Consider the following 20,511-nt stretch of genomic DNA (forward strand, 5'->3'; position numbering starts at 1 on the left):
TTGGAATGGGCTCCCAAGGGAGGTGGTGCTCTCCCCTACCTTGAGGGTGTTTAAGAGAAGCCTGGATAGTCATCTGGCTGGGGTCATCTGACCCCAGCACTCTTTCCTGCCTAGGCAGGGGGTCGGACTCAATGATTTGTTGAGGTCCCTTCTGACCCTAGCATCTATTAATCTACGACTCAGATGCCTAAGCTCTTTTACAGACTGCCATTAGGCATGTCTGAGAATTCTGCCAATTATGCCTGTGAAGAGATGCAGCAGCTCCTAAATAAGTGGACTGAATGTCAGTGGTGCTGTTCTTACTGCATCGCCTTTTGGATATTCAAATGCTACCATCTCCAGAACTTCTGAAAACTGGGTTACTTGTTTAGAGGCTTAAATATGAATTTAGGAGCCTGAAATTAGGTATGCATGTTTGTAAGCTGTACTATAAATAAATAACAAATTCAGAAAGAGAAAATGTGGTCAGCTAAACATATCTGCACTATATTTGCATATTGGGGTTTATCAGCATCAGAATCCTATACTTGTTTAATGTGCATACTATATCTTGATAACACACAAGTAGACTATGTGTTATCTAGACATTCAGTCTTTATTGAAGTCCTAGTCATCCAGTCTTCATTAAGACAATGGGTATATTTCCTCATAAGGTGGAGGTGGGAAGTTGTCACAAATTTCTTCTAGCAACTCTTCTGGCTCATCAGGATAGTCATCTGATCTGCAAGTGAGAAAAACAAAAAAGAGGTGACATGTTATACAAAAAACACACTCATACCTATTGGCATAACAAGCAGAGATGGTGCCTAGGGCAAATCCAGCAGGGGAACACAGATTGTGAGAGCAGGACGGGGTGCATGTGGGGTTGTACGATTTTGAGGGTGAGAAGGATGTATGGTTGCAAGTGTAGGTGTGGGGGAGCACAGCAATCTTACCCATGCCAGGAGCTCCTAAGTAGTCTACAACATAATGCCTACTGCCATGGCTGCATGCTCCACCTACCCTGGCTGTTGCTCTTAAAGCAGCAGCAGCCATGGACTGTTTTGGTGTTCCCAGCATGGGTATGCTGTTGGGGCATGGACTCTGCAGGAGTGGAGAGCAGGTGCCCCTCTTGCCCACTCCTAGTAATGCTACTGCTCATCCCTAGCTGCCTGTTCCTGACAGCAGTAGGTGTTTTGCTGAAGAAAGTGTAGGATGAGGTCTAATGCCACTGTGATGATTTTTTTACTTTTCTAGCAAAAATGCCAAGATGTTAATCTTCATACTAGCTTTGTCTATCACATGTGTTGGCAAATATTATTAGTTAACGAGGATCTCCACAAGTGACCTTCAACAAAACTTTAAAAGGCTTATCCTGTCTTCTGAAGGAATCAATTTTGAACACCACCCACAGTTGTTTTTAAAGGAAAAAATACAACAGATAGATGTGAAATGATTTCCTCTTGTCTTTCATTATGGCGACTTTGCACTACTCTTATAACATCCAAATCAATGATTCAATCAATACCAATAAGGGAAATGAGAATAAGGACTGGAAGTTTGCACACAGTGGCATTAGAAATCCATTGTCACTAAGGAGAACATCTGCTACAGAACAGATGCTTTCATTATCACCGGAAGGTTGTTTCTGAATTGGCTGTGCTACTATGATCATATTACCATTACAATGAAACTGCTTTAACAAAGAAAATGACCAGCTTATTATCTCTAGGTGAATGATTGTACAGCCAGTAAGAGAAGAAAATAAACCCCATACACAACAGGGAGGAGTTTGCACAATGACAAGGTCTGTAAAACCTAAAAATACCATAGAGAAACTGAATATTTACAATCTTTAAAATATCAGTTGTGGCTCCTGTTGCCTTTATAAAGTAAATCATAGGAATTTTCTCAAGAAGCACTATAGCATTTATACACATTATAATAATGCTTTGTAATTTGTTATACACACCAAATAACAGCGCTGCAATTTCATAGCACTGTATACAGACCAACTAAAAAACACATCAGAAGACATACCTCTGATCCATTGTGTCACCTGCTAGATAGGTGGGATAGTTCTCATCTTCAGTAAAAGCTGGATTTTCCAGAGGGTACACAGTATAGTACTGGGGAGGGCTTGAAGTAGGAATTGTTGATTCACTTGAAGAAGAAACACTACAACAGCCAAGCACTGGGTGCAGATGGGCTGGATTCATAGTGGTTCCCTCTTGGGCTGAATAAGGAGGAGGGATGTACTGTACCACTGTAGCACCATGAAAAGTGATAGGTTGGTTAATTCCAGTAAAAACAAAGGACTGTCGACTTGGAATCTGGTCCACATCTGATGCACTTTCATCACTTTGTTTGCACGATTTACATGTAAGCATTTTAAATTTGCACACAGCAATTAGAATAAAAGTCACACTAACAGAAAGCAGAATCGGCCCTAATAACTGAGTCCACTCCAGGTGAGTAATGCCTTCATATCTGATCCAACCCATCACTGTGAAAGTGATCCCCACCAATCCCAGAAACACACCTGAAAAGAACAAAGTAGCACCAGCTTTGTCATCATCTGACACCAGGACATCAGATCTGCTAGGTTGACAAGGTGTGACAGAAAATACATTGAGAGAAAAATCCTCTACATTATTGCTGTTCTGCTCCATTACAATATGCCATATCTCTTCTGGCTTATGTGTGAGAGAGTCTGTAAGAGCCCCTGCATATCGTGCAAAGCCAAAAGGTTCAAGTTAGTTATATAAGAACTTTGTGCGTGTATGGTTGACAGAGTACATCATGTGAAGGACTAAACTTTGCTTAGAGGAATAAAGGTCTGGGAAGTGAAGCCTGAAGAGCTTTACTTAAAATGCCTTGAATGATCTATTGCAATGTTGCTTGTTTGTGAGATGGCTTTAATATTTCATGGTTATTTGTCCCCCTTCTTATCCTATTCTTTAATTTTGGCACTCAACCACAGTAGCTCTCAGTGCCAGTGCAGACTGGACAGACAAAGCTGCAGAGACCATTGCTTAGCCTGGGCTTGCTGCCAGATGATGTCTCTAACATAATCAACAGCAAACATTTAGTAAATAGCACTGTGATTACTTGGTTATTCTCCTTGGGGCAATCACTTGCACAACTGATATCTGTAGGAAAACAACACATTCAGCAGCACAATATTTATAGCAAACCTGCAACTTCTATCACAGCTCTGGCAGGTGTCCAGAACTTCCTTGAGTATAAAAAAAGAAATCATTAAAGCCAAATTTTGGATGTTTTGTCAAAATTAAAGTGAGTGGGTGGGAGAGGATGTAAAGTGGGACAGTAGGTGTTGAATAGACCACAGGAAGTTCCAGAAGTTAATAAAATGGTCTTTTTTTTCTTTAAGCCTTATTAAATTTGAAAAGCTGGGCTAGATTTATGAAGGTGGCTCAGTTATGCTATAACTGCTCTATAACTGTTGACATTTTTACAACAGTTCTGCCAGGTTGGAGGAAAACTTTACTTTGACCTGCTCCTCAACATTGCCTACTCAGCAGATGAAGTAAAAAAAAAGCCTGCTCTACTTTCCACTGAAACATTAAATTAATTGAAGTAATGACCTTGCCCTATAAGGCAATTCCTATGGTCAAGAGCATCCAGAACATTTATTTCTCTGTTATCACATGGGAACTATTTTGTTTGGACTAAATGGATGTAAGAAAAAAAAAATCAGTCCTTACAACTTTTGGCTTTAGACATTTATTGCTAAGAAATATTCCATTTTAGCATAATTTCTCTGACTTCTTTTTAAAACAGTTATGATAGCCCTTCCAGGCATGACAGTGCCAGTTTTAACACTGTGTCTTGGCAAAAAAACCATAATACAGGTTTCTATGGCTTGTCTGCACATACCCAAGCAGTTGAAAGACCAGTTTTTACTCCTCCAGGCCTTATTGTTTTCCCACTAAAGCTAAGGGAAAAACTCCCATTGAACCCAATTTAAGCAGGATCAAACTCTAAACCAGGATACACTGAACCAAGTCCCACAACTTTTTATGATCAAAGGCCTCTTAAAATGGAAGTGAATCTCTCTGGGCTCTGTTATTCAAACTGTCTGCTTATCAAACTGCTTTGAAAGAGAGCAACTCTGGTGAGGACACTTTGACAAAAACTACATGCTGTAATGCTTTGCAAGGAGGAAAAGAATCCTCCAAGTAGTCAACCATATAGTAATGAACATAATTATGCTCCCACACAGGAGTATACACCTTAAATGGTGGAATAAATAATGTTATTTCCTTTTCCAAACAACTTTGTTTTAACAAAGTTAAGACTGATCATCAGGGATCTGGGTTTTCCATTTGCCATGGAAAAATGTGGTAAAACCAGGATTTTCTCATTTTAAGGGGGAAATAAAACCTGGGCTTTCTCCTTTAAAAGAGATGAAAGTGGGAAACAGCAGGTTCCCCTTGCAGGCGGGCAGAGGGGCTGAGGGGAGCAGGAGGAGGGCAATGAGCACCATGTGCATGTGCACACATACACAAGCACATGGCCACCAAGCAGCCTGGAGAGCAGCCCCCACAGGTGAGTCTGGGGTTGGGGGGGAGAATTGAGGCCCCCGTAGTGAGGGAGGAAGGGAGTTGGCCAGGTCTGGTGCAAGGCTGGAGCTGCTGCTGCTGCCCAGCCTGGGTGGTGTGTGGGGCTTGGTGCCTGGGGCCAGAACGCAGGGCTGCAGGGAGTGGGACAGGGCCGTGGGTGGCTTGTCTGAGTGGCAGGAGGGGCCAGCTCCCTGGTGCTGCATGAACTCCCGGTGGGAACATGGGGGGCACTTTTTGTGTGGGGCAGGAGTGGGCTGCCTGCTGTGGGCTCAGGCTTCCCACCCTGCTGCCCTCCCCACAGGGCCTCCCCAGCCCAGCAGGTAGGACCCAGCATGGCAGCACAAACCAGGGCTGGGCAGGGAAGCTCAATGCTGCTATCGTGAGCACTGCGCTGCCACGGTGAGGTGCCTCTCCACTCCTCCCCTTCCCTGGCAGCAGTGTGAGGCACAACTCTGCCACCACCCCTGCTGCTGCTGGACAGGCCTTGCCATGGCAGCCCAGGGCTCACAGTGGTGGCATCAAGCTCGCCCACCCCGCCCTGCCCTGCCCCAAGTTCTACCTGCTGAGCCACAGAAGCCCTGCGGGGAGGGCAGCAGGGCAGGGAGTCCTCATCTGCTCTGGCACCCAGTGGGCTCCACTCTGGCCATGCCACCCCCAGGAGAGGGGGAGTCAGGCTCCACGCTCTGCTCTGCTGCAGCAGCCACCACCTCCCAAGAGCAGCAGCTAGGGCTTGGGCACTGCTGCAGAGGACAGGGGCTTGTGGACCCAGGTCTCTAACCCTGTAGTCCTGGCAGCCGGGGGCTACCTCTGGCAGGGCAGGGAGGCAGGGGGCTGTGGGTGAGGAGTGAGGGGCACCAGAAGGGTTGGAGGTATTGGGGGTTGGGAGTGAGGGGCACCAGCAGGGCCAGGGGGGCTGCAGGTGGGGAGTGAGGGATCTTGGGGTTTTTAACTGGAGAATTTGTAATTCTTAAACAGAGAAAACCAGGATCCTGCTGATTATTTAAAAAAACAGGACTCCCGCAGAACCCTAAACAGGAACTGGCTTGTGTCTACCATAACGTGCACTTTCTCCCTGAATACTTTGCCAAAATTAGAAAAGTCTTTAGTCTATTGTGGACTCAAACTGCTGTAATGAAAATACCCTGCTCATAATGATCTTTTGCCAGCCTCACCATATCTAGAGATTATGCCATATATGCCTGGAAATGTATTCTGTTCTTTGGATTTATCAGCAGTCTGGCTTGCGGGGGAGGGGGGCAGTGTACACACTGCGTGCATCTACACGTACAATTAATGTGCTGAAATAAACTCCAGCACAGTTCATACTAGAGTCAGCTGATCTCAGGCGCAGCATCTGAACATAGGCCTGGGACAGCAGCAATTTGAGCTGGGGTGAAGCAGCTCTGGAGTGGCAGAGGGTCCAGGAGGCCAGGCCTGGGCTCCAGGTGATGGCATTGGGTGGCAGAGGGGCTGTCTGGGGCACAAGGGGTACTAAAATGCAGAGCTAGGCGGCTCCCACACTTCAGCACCCTTGTGTTTCAGCCAGCCTGCCACCATCTGCATGTGTGTTTGTTGCACAGAATTATTGTCCCTATGTTACAGCAATAAATTTACTGCACCCCAATACTGGTATACATGTAGACTAATTGGTCAACTCTGCAGTAAGGCACATGCATAGATGCACCCACTTATTTTTAACAACAGGCTATGTGAGGGAGCAGGATTGCTTATATAGTCAATTTGTACTTGACGTTTGAAATAACCTGTGACTTTCCAGAGTCAATAAAATGCATTTAATTACAAATTTTCTTCCTGTGGGTTATCATTTAGCTTATCAACTTTTCTTACAAATAGTTAACAAAGGTGATGCTCACCCCAGTGTAAAACCCACACAGCCCATAAGCCCAGCTGTAAGGGTTGTATTGTAATGCAGTTTCACCTCACATGCAGTAAACTGAAAAACTCTGAAGTATATTTCTCCTGCATAAGTGATTATAGGCTGCAGTCATGCCCCTGTTTAGATCTGGTAAACTAAATTGAGTGAGCTCCTGTAATCTCTCATTTTAGGGCAGAATGCAGGGTAGAAATGCACCTTATAGACTAGCTGAACCAGAGATGACTGAGCTTTTTCATTTTAACTGTGTTTAAATAAAGAAGATGAATTCTTGCACCTGTGCTTTGAACCCTCTCCAGTTTTCCCCAACATCCTTTTCCAAGCACTGACAACAGAATGAGATGCAGGGGCACAATGGTGGCCAACTTCACCAGTGGTGCATACAGATATAATGTCCCTTTCCAGCTCCTGGATGATATTTCTGTTTATATATCCACAGAGCATGTAACCCTTTCTGGCACAGCATCATGCTGGGAGCTTTTCTGCATTTAGCGATTCCTAAATTCTTTTTCGAGTTACTGCTTTTCAGGATACACAATCCCCCATCCCGAGAGCCTGGGCTACATCCTTTGGTCTGTTTCCAATGGGACCCCGCTGGCAGCAGAGCCACTGTGGGTGGCAGGCCTCAGCAGCAGGCAGAGCCACGGCCGGGCCGAGGCAAGACCCAGCAGGCAGCAGAGCCCCAGCGGGCGGCAACATACCCTGGTGGGCAACATAGCCATGGAGGACCCCAGCAGATGGTGGAATGGTAAGGGACAGGATTGCAGCAGGTGGTGGGGGGCACTGCAGGAATGGGGAGCTGTAGGAAGCAGCAGGGAAGCCTGCAGGAGGGAATGCAGGGAAAGGCGGTGGCAGGTGGAAACATGGAGCCTGTGCAAGTGCCTTGGGACTGGCAGAGACCCAGGGTGGGGTTGTAGAAACACAGAGCCTGGGCATGGGGTCTGCGTAGCTGCATCGTGGGAGGCTCACATGCAGCGTGTTAGAGCTACATGCTGTGGAGCTAGCAGCCCGGCCCTGGTGCTCTCAGCACACATCCAGTCACTGTACCCACACCACACTGCACGCACATACACTGCCACATATACCCCCTTGCTGCCCACACAAAACACACAGTAGGACTGTATTTTAAGGTATTGTGCAGCCACCTCTAGATACACTTTTTATAAACACAGAAATCATTAGAAAAATATTTTAGAATAAAATTAAAATAGGTTATAGCAGATGCTTTGTGTGTGTGCGTGTGTGTGCGCGTGTGTGTGTGTGCATGCATATACATATATATACACCATTTTCATGGTTTCCAGATCACAGCACCCTTCCAGTACTTCCAGGGCAAGGGGAGGGACTTCCAGTGGCAAAGGTCAGGAGCTAGGTGGGACTTCTGGTCCCAATATGGCAACCAGGTGTGGGGCAACTGTCAAGGGGCAGGTCTACCCATGCAGCCCTCAACAGCTCCCCAGAACTTGGTGAGTTGCCCTCCGCCCAAAATAAATTGCCCACCCCTGTTCTACAACATATTAGTTGCTATGCAAGTATTGGAACAGCATTGGTAACCTGATTGCATCAAAACAGACTAGAATAGTATTTCAGAGCTTTGGATGAAAGGTAAGAGTTTGTATTTGGGGTTATGATCCCAATTTCTCCCCTTAACCTCCACTCCCTTTTTCCCCCCTCTTAGGCCAGATACAGACATTCAGTTTCTACCAGAAGAAATTGATGAAGCACTGCTTGATCATTAGGCAAAGTGAGCAGGATTCAATAATTTGAAATACATCTGTAAAGTCTGATTTAACTTATTACAAAAGAAGGGTTATAGCTAACGTTACAGTGATAGTAAGCAAACCACTCCCTCAATAAAAGAGTATTAAGAATTACTTTTGCTTATTCTTACCGTTTCAAAGGGTGCTGCTTCCTTTCTAATATTTATACTAAACTTTGCCCTATTAAATTTATAGTGTGGCCATCTCAGCAGTAGTATCAGTCAGTCAGTAGTGAGGATAAACCAGGAGCCAGCATTTAAATCAGCACATTGCCTGCACATCTTCAAAACAGGTTGGCACACTGAGGTGATTCTTCACCCCTCCCACCATTGTACTAAGTCTGATAAGGGGGGAAATTTTAGAAGTGAAGCCCTGGAAACTAAAAAATGTAGGCAGCTGAAAATACAAGCAGCGGCTGGCAACTTCTCTTTTTAACTGATATTATATTCAGAAAAAAGTTACACTAGGTATGGGCCTAGTTTTCAGAGGCACTGAACCCCAGCAACTCCCATTGACCAAGAAACCCCCTGCACTGGTACCTTGCAGCACAGAGAACACCTGGAGACAAGTCTGCAGCACCACATACCACATGCCCGTGCTCATCTGGACACAGCCTGAGAGGCTATTTAATAGCAACCTTCAACTACCTGAAAGGGTGGGGGGGGGCAGCTTGCAAAGAGGATGGAGCTAGACAGTTCTCAGTGGTGGCACATGACAGAACAAGGAGCAATGGTCTCAAGTTGCAGCAAAGGAAGTGTAGGTTAGATATTAGGAAATTAACTCCCTCACTAGGAGGGTAGTAAATTACTGGAACAAGAAACCCAGAGAGGATTCAGAATCTGTCCTTGAAGGTTTTTAAGACATGGCTAGAAACAGCCTCAGCTAGGAAGATCTAGTTGGAGATGGTCCTGCTTTGAGCAGGAGGTTGGCTGGGGTAGTTTAAACAGAGACGATCCAGCATTTAGAAAGATGTTAGGCTAAAAAATTCTGTTTGTTCCTTCAAGACCTACATTTTCCTATGATTCTAAGTATTTTCGAGTGAGTCATATAATCTTTATAAAAACTTTTTAATCATTTACTTTGCAGCACAGTATGATTAGATGAAAACAGGCAAAACAATAGTGCTCTGTTGCAGTTTGTCTTCAGCAAAAAGAAAATAAAGTAAAGTACAGACCTTAGAGCCATAAATAGACCAGGATAAATATTTAACATTTGTTATTAACTATATTCAAGAACTACTAGTCTAACTGCTTAGATTTACATAGCATTTCTCTAAATACAAGTTCATTTCTTAAAAACACAAATCAAGACAAAATGTCTATTACAAAAAAGATAATTACATAAAAAAAATAAAACCTGAAGTGTACCATGTCTTATAGGAATTAAATTTTAGCTCACAGCCCTGCGTGTGGAAGAAGTTAAAGATACAGATGAGAAGCATGGTCAGAAATATTCATTATTTTATTGTTAATGCTTTTTCTTCATGACTTGGAGGTAGTTCAGATGAAAGATAGAGCATACGTAAAATACCTGGAAGTAAACAGCTTCTAGAAATTGTGTATATTGATTCATGTTCTCCAACAGCAATAGTTTTTTTAATGCCTTCAAACTGTGCTCTGTAAGAGACAATGCATTACACCTTAGTATAGTCCAGCATCATTTCTACTCTGAGTCAACTCCCATTTGATTTGATACACAACCCTGAAGCAATGTATAAAAGGAATATGATTTGACTCTCCACATCAGATTCTGGCTTACGTTGGAGCTTGTTCACAAAACACTTCAGAAGCGCATAGAAGTTACATAGAATCCTAAAAAAAACAGCTGTAAATTCCCTTTGTTTAGTGGAAATATACAGCTTGTGGAGAGCAAGTGTGGCCAGTTCTGCATTATGCCATTCCCTCCTCACCTCTGAGACAAGCAATTACAGGCTGGTGCAACTACTCATAGGGCCCAAAGCAGCTTTGGATTGCTCTCTCCCACTCTATCACCCCTTCCTCTAACCTTTTGCCCCACCTTCTCTTCCAACTCACTTTCTACCCCACTTTCCTTAAGAGACATTTCTAAGTCCTAGAACTGCATCCCTGAAATCAGTACTTTGAATTCCTTAAGTGAAAAGTAACTTATGAACCATATGCTTCATACTTTGTAAAGCTAGTAAAAACATAGTAATACACTCATATGAAAGCTAAAGAAAGGATGCAAAGAGGGGTCACATTTATTGTCCAAGTTCACACAAGTCTCTGACAGGGGCAAGAACTGAACCCAGTCATCCAATCCCTTTTCTTTAGCCAGTAGAATCTGAGCCTGATTGTTGTACTCAATACATGAAAGCCTTCCCACCAACAGCTGACAGAGAATTATCAGTGTGAATTTGAGTCTAGCCCATCAGGGGAGTGAGATCCTAATGCAACAACAGAAATCAAGGTAAAAATATTAGGAAAAGGTTTAAAACATCTTGGAATTATTAAAACGTGAAAATTCTCACCTATTATTAAAAAGACTGTGGTATGATGGAGGATTTTCATTTATACCCTGGTGATGAGTGGTCCATCTGTCAGCTATGGTTAGTGATTGAGTCTCAGTAAAATAAGGTGGGGGTGGCAATGCCATTACAGCATTATCTATGAAGAAAAAAAATACATTCAACTTTAATGTGGACCCTTCTTGTAACCTGCAAGTCTCGGCTGTGTTACAATAACATATTTGCACATCTCCTTCATAAAAGTACATGCACAATAAATCACATATTTGAACTATTCTGATGTTACTGGCTGCAAATACAACTCTCCCAGAATGTGCAACTTAAAACAGATTCAGATCTATCACTCACTCACCTGCAGTAGCCTGGAATGTTTCGAGACTCTGAGGCTGTTCTTCACTTTCAGAGGATTCTTGGCAAAGATTTAAATTCTGTTTCCTTTTAGTGTAAGCTTACAAGCAAACATAATCCAGTCAGCACCAGAAAAGGGCCCATGATTTGGGGAGACAGAAGTCCACAGCCCTGGTGGCCAACTTCAGAAGCAATGGTTTGATTAAGTTGCAGGTGCTGCCATTCTGGGTTACAACTAGGAACCCAAGTGCCCAGGATACCAATTAGTATTCCACTAGTTAAAACCAAAAATCCAAAGATAAGGAGGTGGGCAGACTGACAGCTCCTTTGAGAGGAAGTTAGGCTGAGCACCTGTGCATTTTGCAACTGCCTGTCTCAGGTGAAACTTCTCTCTTGATCGTGCCAGCAAGGCACAAGCTAGTCCAGCTACAGCAAGAACAAGCCCAACAGCCTTCAGTCCTGCATTAGAGTCACTGGAGGTTTCAGATGGGCAGAACTGGAAAATAAAGACTAAAAGCAGAAATCCAGCACAGAGCAATACAACTCCGAAAACAGAAATGAAAAAAATTTCCTACAGTGTCACTTATTTTCTTCTCCACAAGGCACAGGAACAGCAACAGGATACATTATAAGAACAGTCTCTTCAAGCGGGCAAAAAAAAATCTATATTCTTCTGGTCAGTGTTCAGAACGGTAGAACCCTCAGCAGACCTGTGAACAAGAAGATAGTTATGTAGGTAACTGCATCAACCAGTTTATTCCTAAACAGAAACGTATCTTTTTGAAGATATACGGCTGAATAGAGACTCACAGAAGTGAACACAACTCACAAGAGAAAAGATGAATCACTCCTCATTGTCATACAAGAGAAATGCACTGCAGCTGTAATCCACCCCCCGAGTTATACAACCATACAATTAAAGGACAAGTTTAGTTGTGTACCTTTGAGGGATGTCTCCTTACAAAGAAAAGCAAAACAAAGCAAGAAAACACACACCTGGTCCCATCTGCCCTATAGGCTCCCAAAGCACCTAAGGGAGGGGCAGATGGTTCTGCTCCATTTGCAGCATGCTGGGAGGAGCAAAACCCATTGGCGAACTCTGAGATACCAAATGAAATGGAGAAATTCAGCAAATACAAATACATTCCTATTTGATTACTAGATCATTTATGCACTGCTATTAAATCCAATACCACTTTTTCCTGACCCTGTACATGCTCAATTCTCTGTTAAAAATAGCCTACACAACTTAACCATGGATCATAGTGGTACAACATCTAAAACTTTCCTTGAGAAACGGTGACTATGGATACCATGACTTGGAAAAAAACTACTGCAGGACATGCTTTTGAGGAACATTTTGGCAAATTTGAATGAAAGACTTTGATACCTAAACTCAGACAGAGCCAGGAGTACTTTTAGTACATCAGGAGGTTTAAGATGATGGTTCTATTACTGAAAAAATTATGGATTAAGGTCCTCCTCCACTCTGCCAAGCCATCCTTCTTCAAGGAAACTGCTACCATACAAGTACACCCTATTACATTGTTTTATGATTATTCAAGTGTCCTGCATTTCTTTGCACTGAGGATTCTAATAGCCATGGGTCAAGTTTCAAAGTGGAGACTGAAAATATAGTGCTATGAATAACTGTAAAAAGGGAAAGTGTTGTGGAAAACCTATAACCACCGTCTTGGCATGCATTATTCAAAAAATGACAGGTGTACTAAAAACAGCTGGATGCAAATTTACTATGCGACTTTGGGTACATATACACTGCACTGTACTGTACTAGACTCGTCTTTGGGTACTGGAAACAGTTTAGCCATGGTAGAATTGAGCGCCACACAACTGCTTTTCAGCAGGAGAGGTTCATCCATGCAGAGCTCCCAAGGTTTAAAGCTAATTCGGGCATCTCTGTGATGACTGTGCTGTACAGCAAAAACACACTCTTTGTTTTGTACTAGTGGAGCACTTGCTAAGGTGCTGTGGTGGAGCCAAGAATTCAGGCTCTCTGTGAAATAAACTGAAAAAGTTCAAAGGCAGAATGAACTTTTAAAAATTTTTCCTCACCTTAGCATGTCTTGGGGACAGGATAGAATTCATAGTTTCTGAGACAGAGAGAGAGATTGAGCTCAACCATTTTTTCCATGCCACCTTCTATCCCCCCTCCATGTCTAGATCTCTGACCCTCTGTACTGAATGTCAAGAACTCTGTATCTGCACACAAGCCAAGATCCCCCCCCATCACCCCTCAGAGTCAGTTTGCAAGTCCCTGCCCTTTCCTCACCAGTATTTTTTGTTCTGTCTGGGAAATACGTCATGCAGGGTGTCAACCTGTTAAATTTTATTGGGAAGACAGGAAAGAGATGAGAGCAAGGTTCTGATGGCAGGTGAAAATTAATGCCATTAACTAATCCTTTGATCTGTAGACAATTAGACACGTGCTTGAAGCTGTGTCTGCTAACCAGATGCCAGGAGCTCCCTTTGTCCTGCATTTCCCCTTCACTTCAAGTTTTCTGGTCCTCTCCCTCTCCCTCCCTCCCAACTAAACAAAAAGTTAGTGAATTCTACCCATGAATGCCTAGAAGAATGGACAGTATACAGTGTTCAGAAGTTACTGTTACGAAGAGAAATGCCATCCGGTTGAGTAAGGAGTTCCCAAGCTCAGCTAATAACGACAATGGCTAAGTTGTGTCAAACTTTCTTCTATCAAGGCACTCTGTGTTAGCAATTATGGTACCATGTCATTAGAATTAGGATAGAGTATTTGTCCTAATTCTCCCAATCTTGCTCTGACAAAATAAATAAATAAATAAATAAATAAATAAATACAGCTGAAGTAAAACAAAAGTTAAAACATATAATTCAAATCTGGAACCTTTTAAAAAAAATCTAGAGATTTATTTCACTAGTATAAACAATATATTGCATTCTCCTTGTACTAGGGAGATTTTACCGAAACATGCATTTGAAAAAGAAACGTGCATATTTTCTTAATTCTTTCAGTACCACAAAAGAAGGAATATTCAGAACAGTTTGTTGTGGCTTTGAAGATGAAAGACCCATGTTTTGTGCTGCAAAATCCAAAATGACTAATTTTACTTAGGCTACCACCAAATTTTAATAGTAAAGCCAGTGCATGACTGAACTCCTCTCTTTAAGAGTCCCACTGAAAGAATACTTGGAATAAAATAAGAAGCAATAAGCCCATAGCTGATTGCATGCCTGACAGCATTGCTACAAGATCAGATGCCAATAGCTTCACCTGTGTTTAAGTGCTTCCTTTTCATGTTCTCCTCTGTCTCTGCTTGCTCTCAAGCCATTTTCAAGCCAACAACTGTTAGAATAAAACTGGAAGTGGGAAGAAGAGGTTAGGCTAGAGGAGACATGGAAATCAAAATACAACTCAAGAAAGAAGCGTGGTTACAACCTTAGCATAGACAATAGAATTAAAATGGAATAGTACCCCAAGCCCAGCCAGGTACCTGGGAACAAGAAATAAATTCCAGTTTTCTTATCTTTACTTCTTTGTCAATGAAAATGCTTTTCATTATTGCCAGCCCGAGTCACTCAAACCCAAATGAGATGAAAATAATAAATTTTGGGTTCTGTTTGCCTTCTGATTTTTGAACATTTAGAGTTCGTATTCTCAAGCTCTCCTTTGAAACCATGAAGGTTAGAAATGCACTCTTCCCTGTGCAAGTGAAAGCTGAGCTTCTCATACTGTCATACAGCTTGGGATAGCAGTGTTGACAACACTTCTGTGTTGGATCATTCTTCCCAGATTAGGTTCCATTCCTGCTGTGGCATCTGGATGGGCAGCAGAGTCCTAGCCTGCTGATTCAATTCCAGGACCAAGGCATTGCCTTATTCAGGATTTGAAAAAGCTTCTAATATATTAGTGATTATGACTATAGCAGTCACTTCTAATCATTAGTCAAGAGTAACCCAAACCAAACTGTTTCTTTGGTTTTATTTATTTTTTTGATTCTCTCCCCTTCTTGCCCCCCCTCCCCAGTTTTCAGGTTTTTTTGGAGCGCGGTCTGTCCCTGATCTACATGCAATTATTTTATGTCCAAAAATCTGATACTAAATCCATACAGTAAGAGCCTCCCACTGGTTGTTCCTTTTCAAGTCCATCACACTTGTCAACCTAACACACTAGACTAGGAGAACTGTGCTGCTGTGCTCTCCCTCCTCTTCTCCCTCTAAACCAGTTCTATTTCCCTTCCTGTCTTGACCAGATGTGGTTTCCTGGTCAGCTCATATTTTGCCTCTCTGTGCTGTCCCATAGTCCTTACCTACCTATGTTTTCCTCATCCTCTTCTTTGCTCCCACTCTTTCACCATGGTGACTATGGCCACTTCCCCAAGGAAAGCCAGGCTTTAGAGCTCCCTTAAAGCAAGATGGCAACTGCTTTTACTGGAGGCAAACACCAACTTACTATCTTGACTGAGCACCAGTTGAAAGAAGCAAGAGTTGGTGAACATTTTACCAAAAAAGCCTTGAAAGATTTCTGCTGGACAGCAAGAGATCACAAGAAGCTTTAACATACATTAAAGATAGAGCTGGTAATGCAACCTGTCACTCAATGTTGTTTAATGCTTCCCGTTTTCAAACATTTGAGTTTTTTGGGTTGGGGTTTTTTTTGTTTTTTTTAAATTATCAGGTGTTCTGCCTCCAGCTCCTTCTAAGAAAAGAAAGACAAAATAACAAGCTTGGGTGCTTCCCTCCCTTAGAGCAGGGACTTGAAGTTTGACTTGTGCATCAGGGATGTGTTTTTTTGCTGATGCTGTGAAAAACTCACCCAGTTGTAGCCAAGTAACAGCTTTTCTTTGGGGGAGAAGGGGCAGGAATCCCAGCTCACATATGCTCAGAGACTTGCTAGGCTTTTGCCACAGGTCTTCACAGATTTCACCCCAGCATCCCCATGCTCCGTGCCCTCACCACTCCTGTGCGTGACTGGACTGCACATTCCTGAAGAGCAGCTGTGTGTGCACCAACTCGGGATTCAACAGCACAATTGAACTTTCCCTGCAACTGCAGCTCTTGGGGGCCAGGCTGGGACTAGTCACCTGAAATTAGAGCAGGGAGAACTGCAGTTGCTTCTGGGCTTTCAATGCCTGATTAGTCTGGGGGAAGAAAGTACCCAAGAAACATGAAGCAGAAGAGAAGGGAAGGACTGGGGCAAGAAGCTGGGGAAAGGAGACTGATAGGCAAGCAGGGAAATTCACGTAATGGGGCAAAGAGCCAGGGCTGAGAGCTGCAGGGAGGTCATGTTGGGCCGAAAGAGCATACAGGTGGGAAGGGGGGAAACAGGCTGGATGAGACAGCTGGGGAAGGAGGAGGCTGTGAGCTGGAAGCTGCGGAAAGAGATCATCAAAATCAAACCAGGACCTGCAGGGAGGAAAATGGGAAATCAGGACACGCAGCTGGAGAGGAGGAGTCTTAAGAGGCAGACTGATGCGGTGGGCAAGGAGACCAGGACCATGAGGGGAGCAGGAGCGATGCTGGGGCGGTGACAACTCAGAAGTGACAGGAGAGGCAAGGATTTCCCAGGAGGACGGGATAGCGTCAGACAAGGCAACATCTTACACCCCACAACTTGTCCAAACGCGGCCCCGAGAACTGCCCCCCCCCCGGCCGGAAGTCTTCGGCTGGCGACAGGAGGCGGCCAGGGCGGGCCGGGAGCGAGACGCGCCGCACCACCCCGCAGCCCAGCTCCCCGCGCCTCACCCTCCGCAGCGTCCGCCGGCGGCTGCTCCCGCGCGCGCTGGCGCAGCGCCGCTTTTTGAGCCGGGCGCTGGGCTGCGCCCACACAGGGGGCGGGGCGGGGCGGGGCGGGGCGCCACAGCTGGGCCCGCCCCCTCGGAGCGAGCCGCGCGGGCTGCAGGGGTAGGGCCCGGGCCCGGGTGCGGCGCGCGCTCCGAAGTGCTGGATGTTTTTTTGCCGTTGTTTTCCTGCGCCTTGGCTGTCCCCCTGCTGCGTGAGGGCGGGCAGCCTCGCCCCGGGGGCCCTGAACGGTTGGGGACCTGCGCGCTGGAGCGGAGCCGCGGGAGACCGGCCCGGAGCGGATAATCCGGGATTGAGACGGCGCCTGACTAGCCCCTGGCAAACGCGGCAGGGTCACACCTTCACAAGCAGGGCTCAGCCCAGCAGCGTTGAAATGCTGGTCTTTTATGTGGGCACTGCTGAGTCTCGGGCTGTGTAGGAGAGATGGAGGTGGTTCTGCAATTCAGGACTGCCACGAAGTACCGGGTGGCCTGGGTCTGCATTGCATTGCTTAACCTTTGAATACTTGGCTTGGCAACATTGTTAAAGGTTTAGCTTGTAAACTAGGTGGCTTTGCAGTGTCCCTCTTTGCACAAGACTTGGGATCCATCATCGACCCCGGGGAATGAGAGCCCTCGAGACAACTGCCTAAAGTGAGAGCGAACAGGTGTCTGGTCCTCCTACTGCATCTCTTACTTCACATGGTTTGGTAAAACACCGTTTTAAAAAGGAGTGTTGCAGCTCATCCCTCAGTCTCTGCTGGGTTTAACAGCTGCCCCATAGCAAGTGCATGCTGACCCTCCCTCCCCCCCGCCCTGCCAGGAGACCAAGTTATAACCTTTTGTAATTTTAACCCCCAGTATGTCACTTGGGTCAACTTTTTTAGCAGTGCTACTGTGTACAGTATTGTATACAGTTGTCCCTACAAGTCTTGGTAGTGGTGAAGTGATGTTGCTGCGATGGCCCAGGACAACCTGGTTCCCTGGTGGGCCAGATGGGAGTGCGCCAGTCCAAGTGTGGGCTGGATGGTGGTTCCAGCCCAGCGCCTGGGGCTGGCACAGCAGCCGCCATCTGGCCATGCTGGGGGGGGGGGCCCAGCCCCCACATGGCCCTGCCGGGAGAAGGCGGTGTGGCCTGGTTCCGACGCAGGGCTCAGGGTTTGGGAATTTGGCAGGGTGACCGTATTAATGGCCACTGTTCCCCTCTGTCAAATTCCCCAACCCGTGAGGAGCTCCACAGACCAGATGCAATGACTCTGTGGGCCACATCTCGTCCAGGAGATCTGAGAAAGGCAAGAATTCCTGTGAGTGATATTTTTTATTGGACGAACTGTATGGTTGGTATAGGCAAGCTTTCAACATTTCCTCCAAACCATGGGCACAAGAATGGCTTTCCAATTTGCCAGCCTCTTCATAAACCACCAGGAAAAGGCACTTTTAGCAAATTATGCCACCAAACCTGCCCTATACCTGCATAATATAGATAGCATTTTCATCATCTGCACTAAGATACCTGGACATGCTTACTGACTTCCACAGTAAGTTTAACAGCTTGTGCCCTTCGGTCACGTTCTTTCTGGATATTCTGCACTAACATCAACTTTCTAGACTGCCATCTACATCTGAGACAGCACCCTGGAAACTGCTATGCACAGAATACCACATCTGCTCTGAGAACACTCCTGACAATCATCTTGCCAAACTGCAAATTGCCTTTACCCAGCAAGGACCCTCCAGCGGAGAAAGACCTTATCTTTGAAAGAGCCACCCAGATACCCTACAACAACCTATTACAATACAAGAAAAATCCCCCAGTAACTGCACACCCTTGTTGTCAACTACCTCAACCTATGGAAAGGATCATTAAACAACTACAGCCCGTACTTGAAAAGGACCAGATCTTGAGAAAAATATTCCCAGCACTTCTGCACCAAATGCCCTCATGGAAATGATGTGGATTAAACCAGAGCAAAACTATGCCCCAGGGTGAATAACCACCAAAAAAAAAGATAAAGGACAGAGATACTAGAACACAGGAGAACATTTTTTTCACAGAAAAATCACTCCCCGTCTGATCTTATAGTTTTAGTGCTCATAGGAGATCTCCCCAACACCTGTACAAGAAGAACTGGCAACAAAAATTCATTAGTTTGTTGGACACTAAGAACCAGGGACTTAACATAGGTAATGACTTTATGGTCCTTTATAATCTTCTTGATACTTGCTAACCTCTACACTTCACAGGGATCCATGCTTTCCGTTTCCCCCAAGAAAATGGAAAAAAAATTAAGGTTTTCCCTTTAACTGGAAAAAACCAGCTGATTTTTCATTTTAACAGAAAGACATGCAGATTTTCTACTTTTACAAAACTCTCTGCAGGCTGGCAAAATTGCAGCCTGCAAGGGGCTGGGGGGAATGGGAGAAGAGTGGTCAGGCAGGGGCGCCACATGCACGCGCACACTCACACATGCACATGGAAAGCAGCTCCCACAGGTAAGACTGGTGGCAAGGGTGGGGAAAGGGGGATTGAGGCCCTCATAGGGATGGATGCAGGGAGGGAGTTGGTTAGTGCTGGGGCTGGGGCTGTTGCCACTGCCCAGCCAGGGCAGTGTATGGGGCTTGGGGCCTGGGCCTGGAATGCAGGGCCCAGGCGGGGAGCAGGGCAGAAATGTGAGCAGCACACCTGGGGGGAAGGAGTGGGTGGGGCTGGCTCCCCACCACTGAGCACACTCCTAGGGGAGAGCGGGCTAGGGGTGTGTGCCCCCCAGATCTGTGTGTGGGGTGGAGGCGGACTGCCCATTGCAGACTTTGGGCTCCCTACCTTGCTACCCTCCCCCTGGGACCTCTGTAGAGCAGAGCAGGAGAGGTTCCTTGCCACTGCAGATGGGCCTCAGAGGCCCTGGGGGGGAGCTCTAAGCTGACAACAGGCAGCCAATACTGTCCCCCCACCCCCATTGGCTTGGCTCTGGCCATGCTACCCATGGGGGAGGGGGAGCTGGGCTTCACTCCACTGCAGCAGCTGCCACCTCCCATGGAAAGCAGCTAGGGCTCAGGCACTGCTGCAGGGGTCAAGGGGCGGTGGACCTGGGTCCACCACCCCTTGGCAGTTGGAGACCACCAAGGTCTTGGCAGGGCTGGGATGTGGGAGTCTGTGACTTGGGAGTGAGGGGCCTGGACCTGTGTCCTGGTAAGCGAAGGGGGGCAGGGGAAGCTCTAATTTTCCATGATAAACCCAAAATCAAATACCAAAATTTATAGGTACTTAGAATTTATTTTATTATAGTGATTGAGGCATTGATAGGCTTCCAAATTGATTTAAAATTGTAAATATATCAATAAAAGATTATGTTCGGTTGGTACATACATATATATTCACAGAAGTTTACGCCTGGAAGGGACCTCATGAGAGCATCAAGTCCAGCCCCCTGCTCTAGGCAGGAAAAATTGCTGGAGTCAAGTAATCCCAGCAAGGTGGGAGTCCAGTTTCCTTTTGAAGGTAAAATGAACCCTCTCCTCTCTTGCCATGACTCGGATTCGAACCGAGGTTGCTGTGGCCACAACACAGAGTACTAACCACTATACGATCATGGCAAACCACTAGGAAAGCTATATAACTGTATAGTGGTAAAAGGCATATGTATATAGTGATATTTCATTTTAATCACAGTTTTGAGGGTCTTAAATC

The 20,511-nt window shown here is 45.4% G+C and overlaps 2 protein-coding genes across 3 annotated transcripts; both read right to left on the reverse strand.

Moving 5' to 3' along the window:
* Positions 1–465: 465 nt before the first annotated feature.
* TMEM174 (transmembrane protein 174) lies at positions 466–2,989 on the reverse strand. Of its 2 annotated transcripts, XM_090037196.1 has the most exons (3): positions 2,522–2,989; positions 2,020–2,245; positions 466–721 (listed from the first exon to the last, which is right to left on the reverse strand). In XM_090037196.1, exons 1-3 carry the CDS (start codon positions 2,649–2,651, stop codon positions 625–627), a joined length of 453 nt encoding a protein of 150 aa, XP_089893322.1. In that variant the 5' UTR covers positions 2,652–2,989; the 3' UTR covers positions 466–624. The 2 variants fall into 2 exon arrangements, with proteins under 2 accessions (XP_089893322.1, XP_089893320.1); XM_090037194.1 differs by having other exon boundaries at positions 2,020–2,980.
* Positions 2,990–8,580: 5,591 nt separating this feature from the next.
* On the reverse strand, positions 8,581–17,531 carry TMEM171 (transmembrane protein 171). The gene is given in 9 exon segments (XM_090037631.1): positions 8,581–9,835; positions 10,708–10,843; positions 11,057–11,154; positions 11,156–11,425; positions 11,427–11,622; positions 11,625–11,762; positions 14,321–14,406; positions 15,863–16,130; positions 16,792–17,531. Coding segments are annotated over 6 exon segments (915 nt in total). The 5' UTR covers positions 11,680–11,762; positions 14,321–14,406; positions 15,863–16,130; positions 16,792–17,531; the 3' UTR covers positions 8,581–9,675.
* Positions 17,532–20,511: the final 2,980 nt, after the last annotated feature.

The sequence above is a fragment of the Crocodylus siamensis genome, chromosome 3 (genome assembly GCF_052110815.1).
Source record: "Crocodylus siamensis isolate JL-2025a chromosome 3, ASM5211081v1, whole genome shotgun sequence".
In the NCBI taxonomy this organism is placed as follows: Eukaryota; Metazoa; Chordata; order Crocodylia; family Crocodylidae; genus Crocodylus; species Crocodylus siamensis.

Excerpts from the sequence above, each read along its gene's own strand:
- TMEM174 (XM_090037194.1), bottom strand. The coding sequence starts at position 2,651 with ATGGAGCAGAACAGCAATAATGTAGAGGATTTTTCTCTCAATGTATTT. Across the intron at positions 722-2,019 it reads GGTGACACAATGGATCAGAG|ATCAGATGACTATCCTGATG; the intron begins GTATGTCTTCTG and ends TCTCACTTGCAG.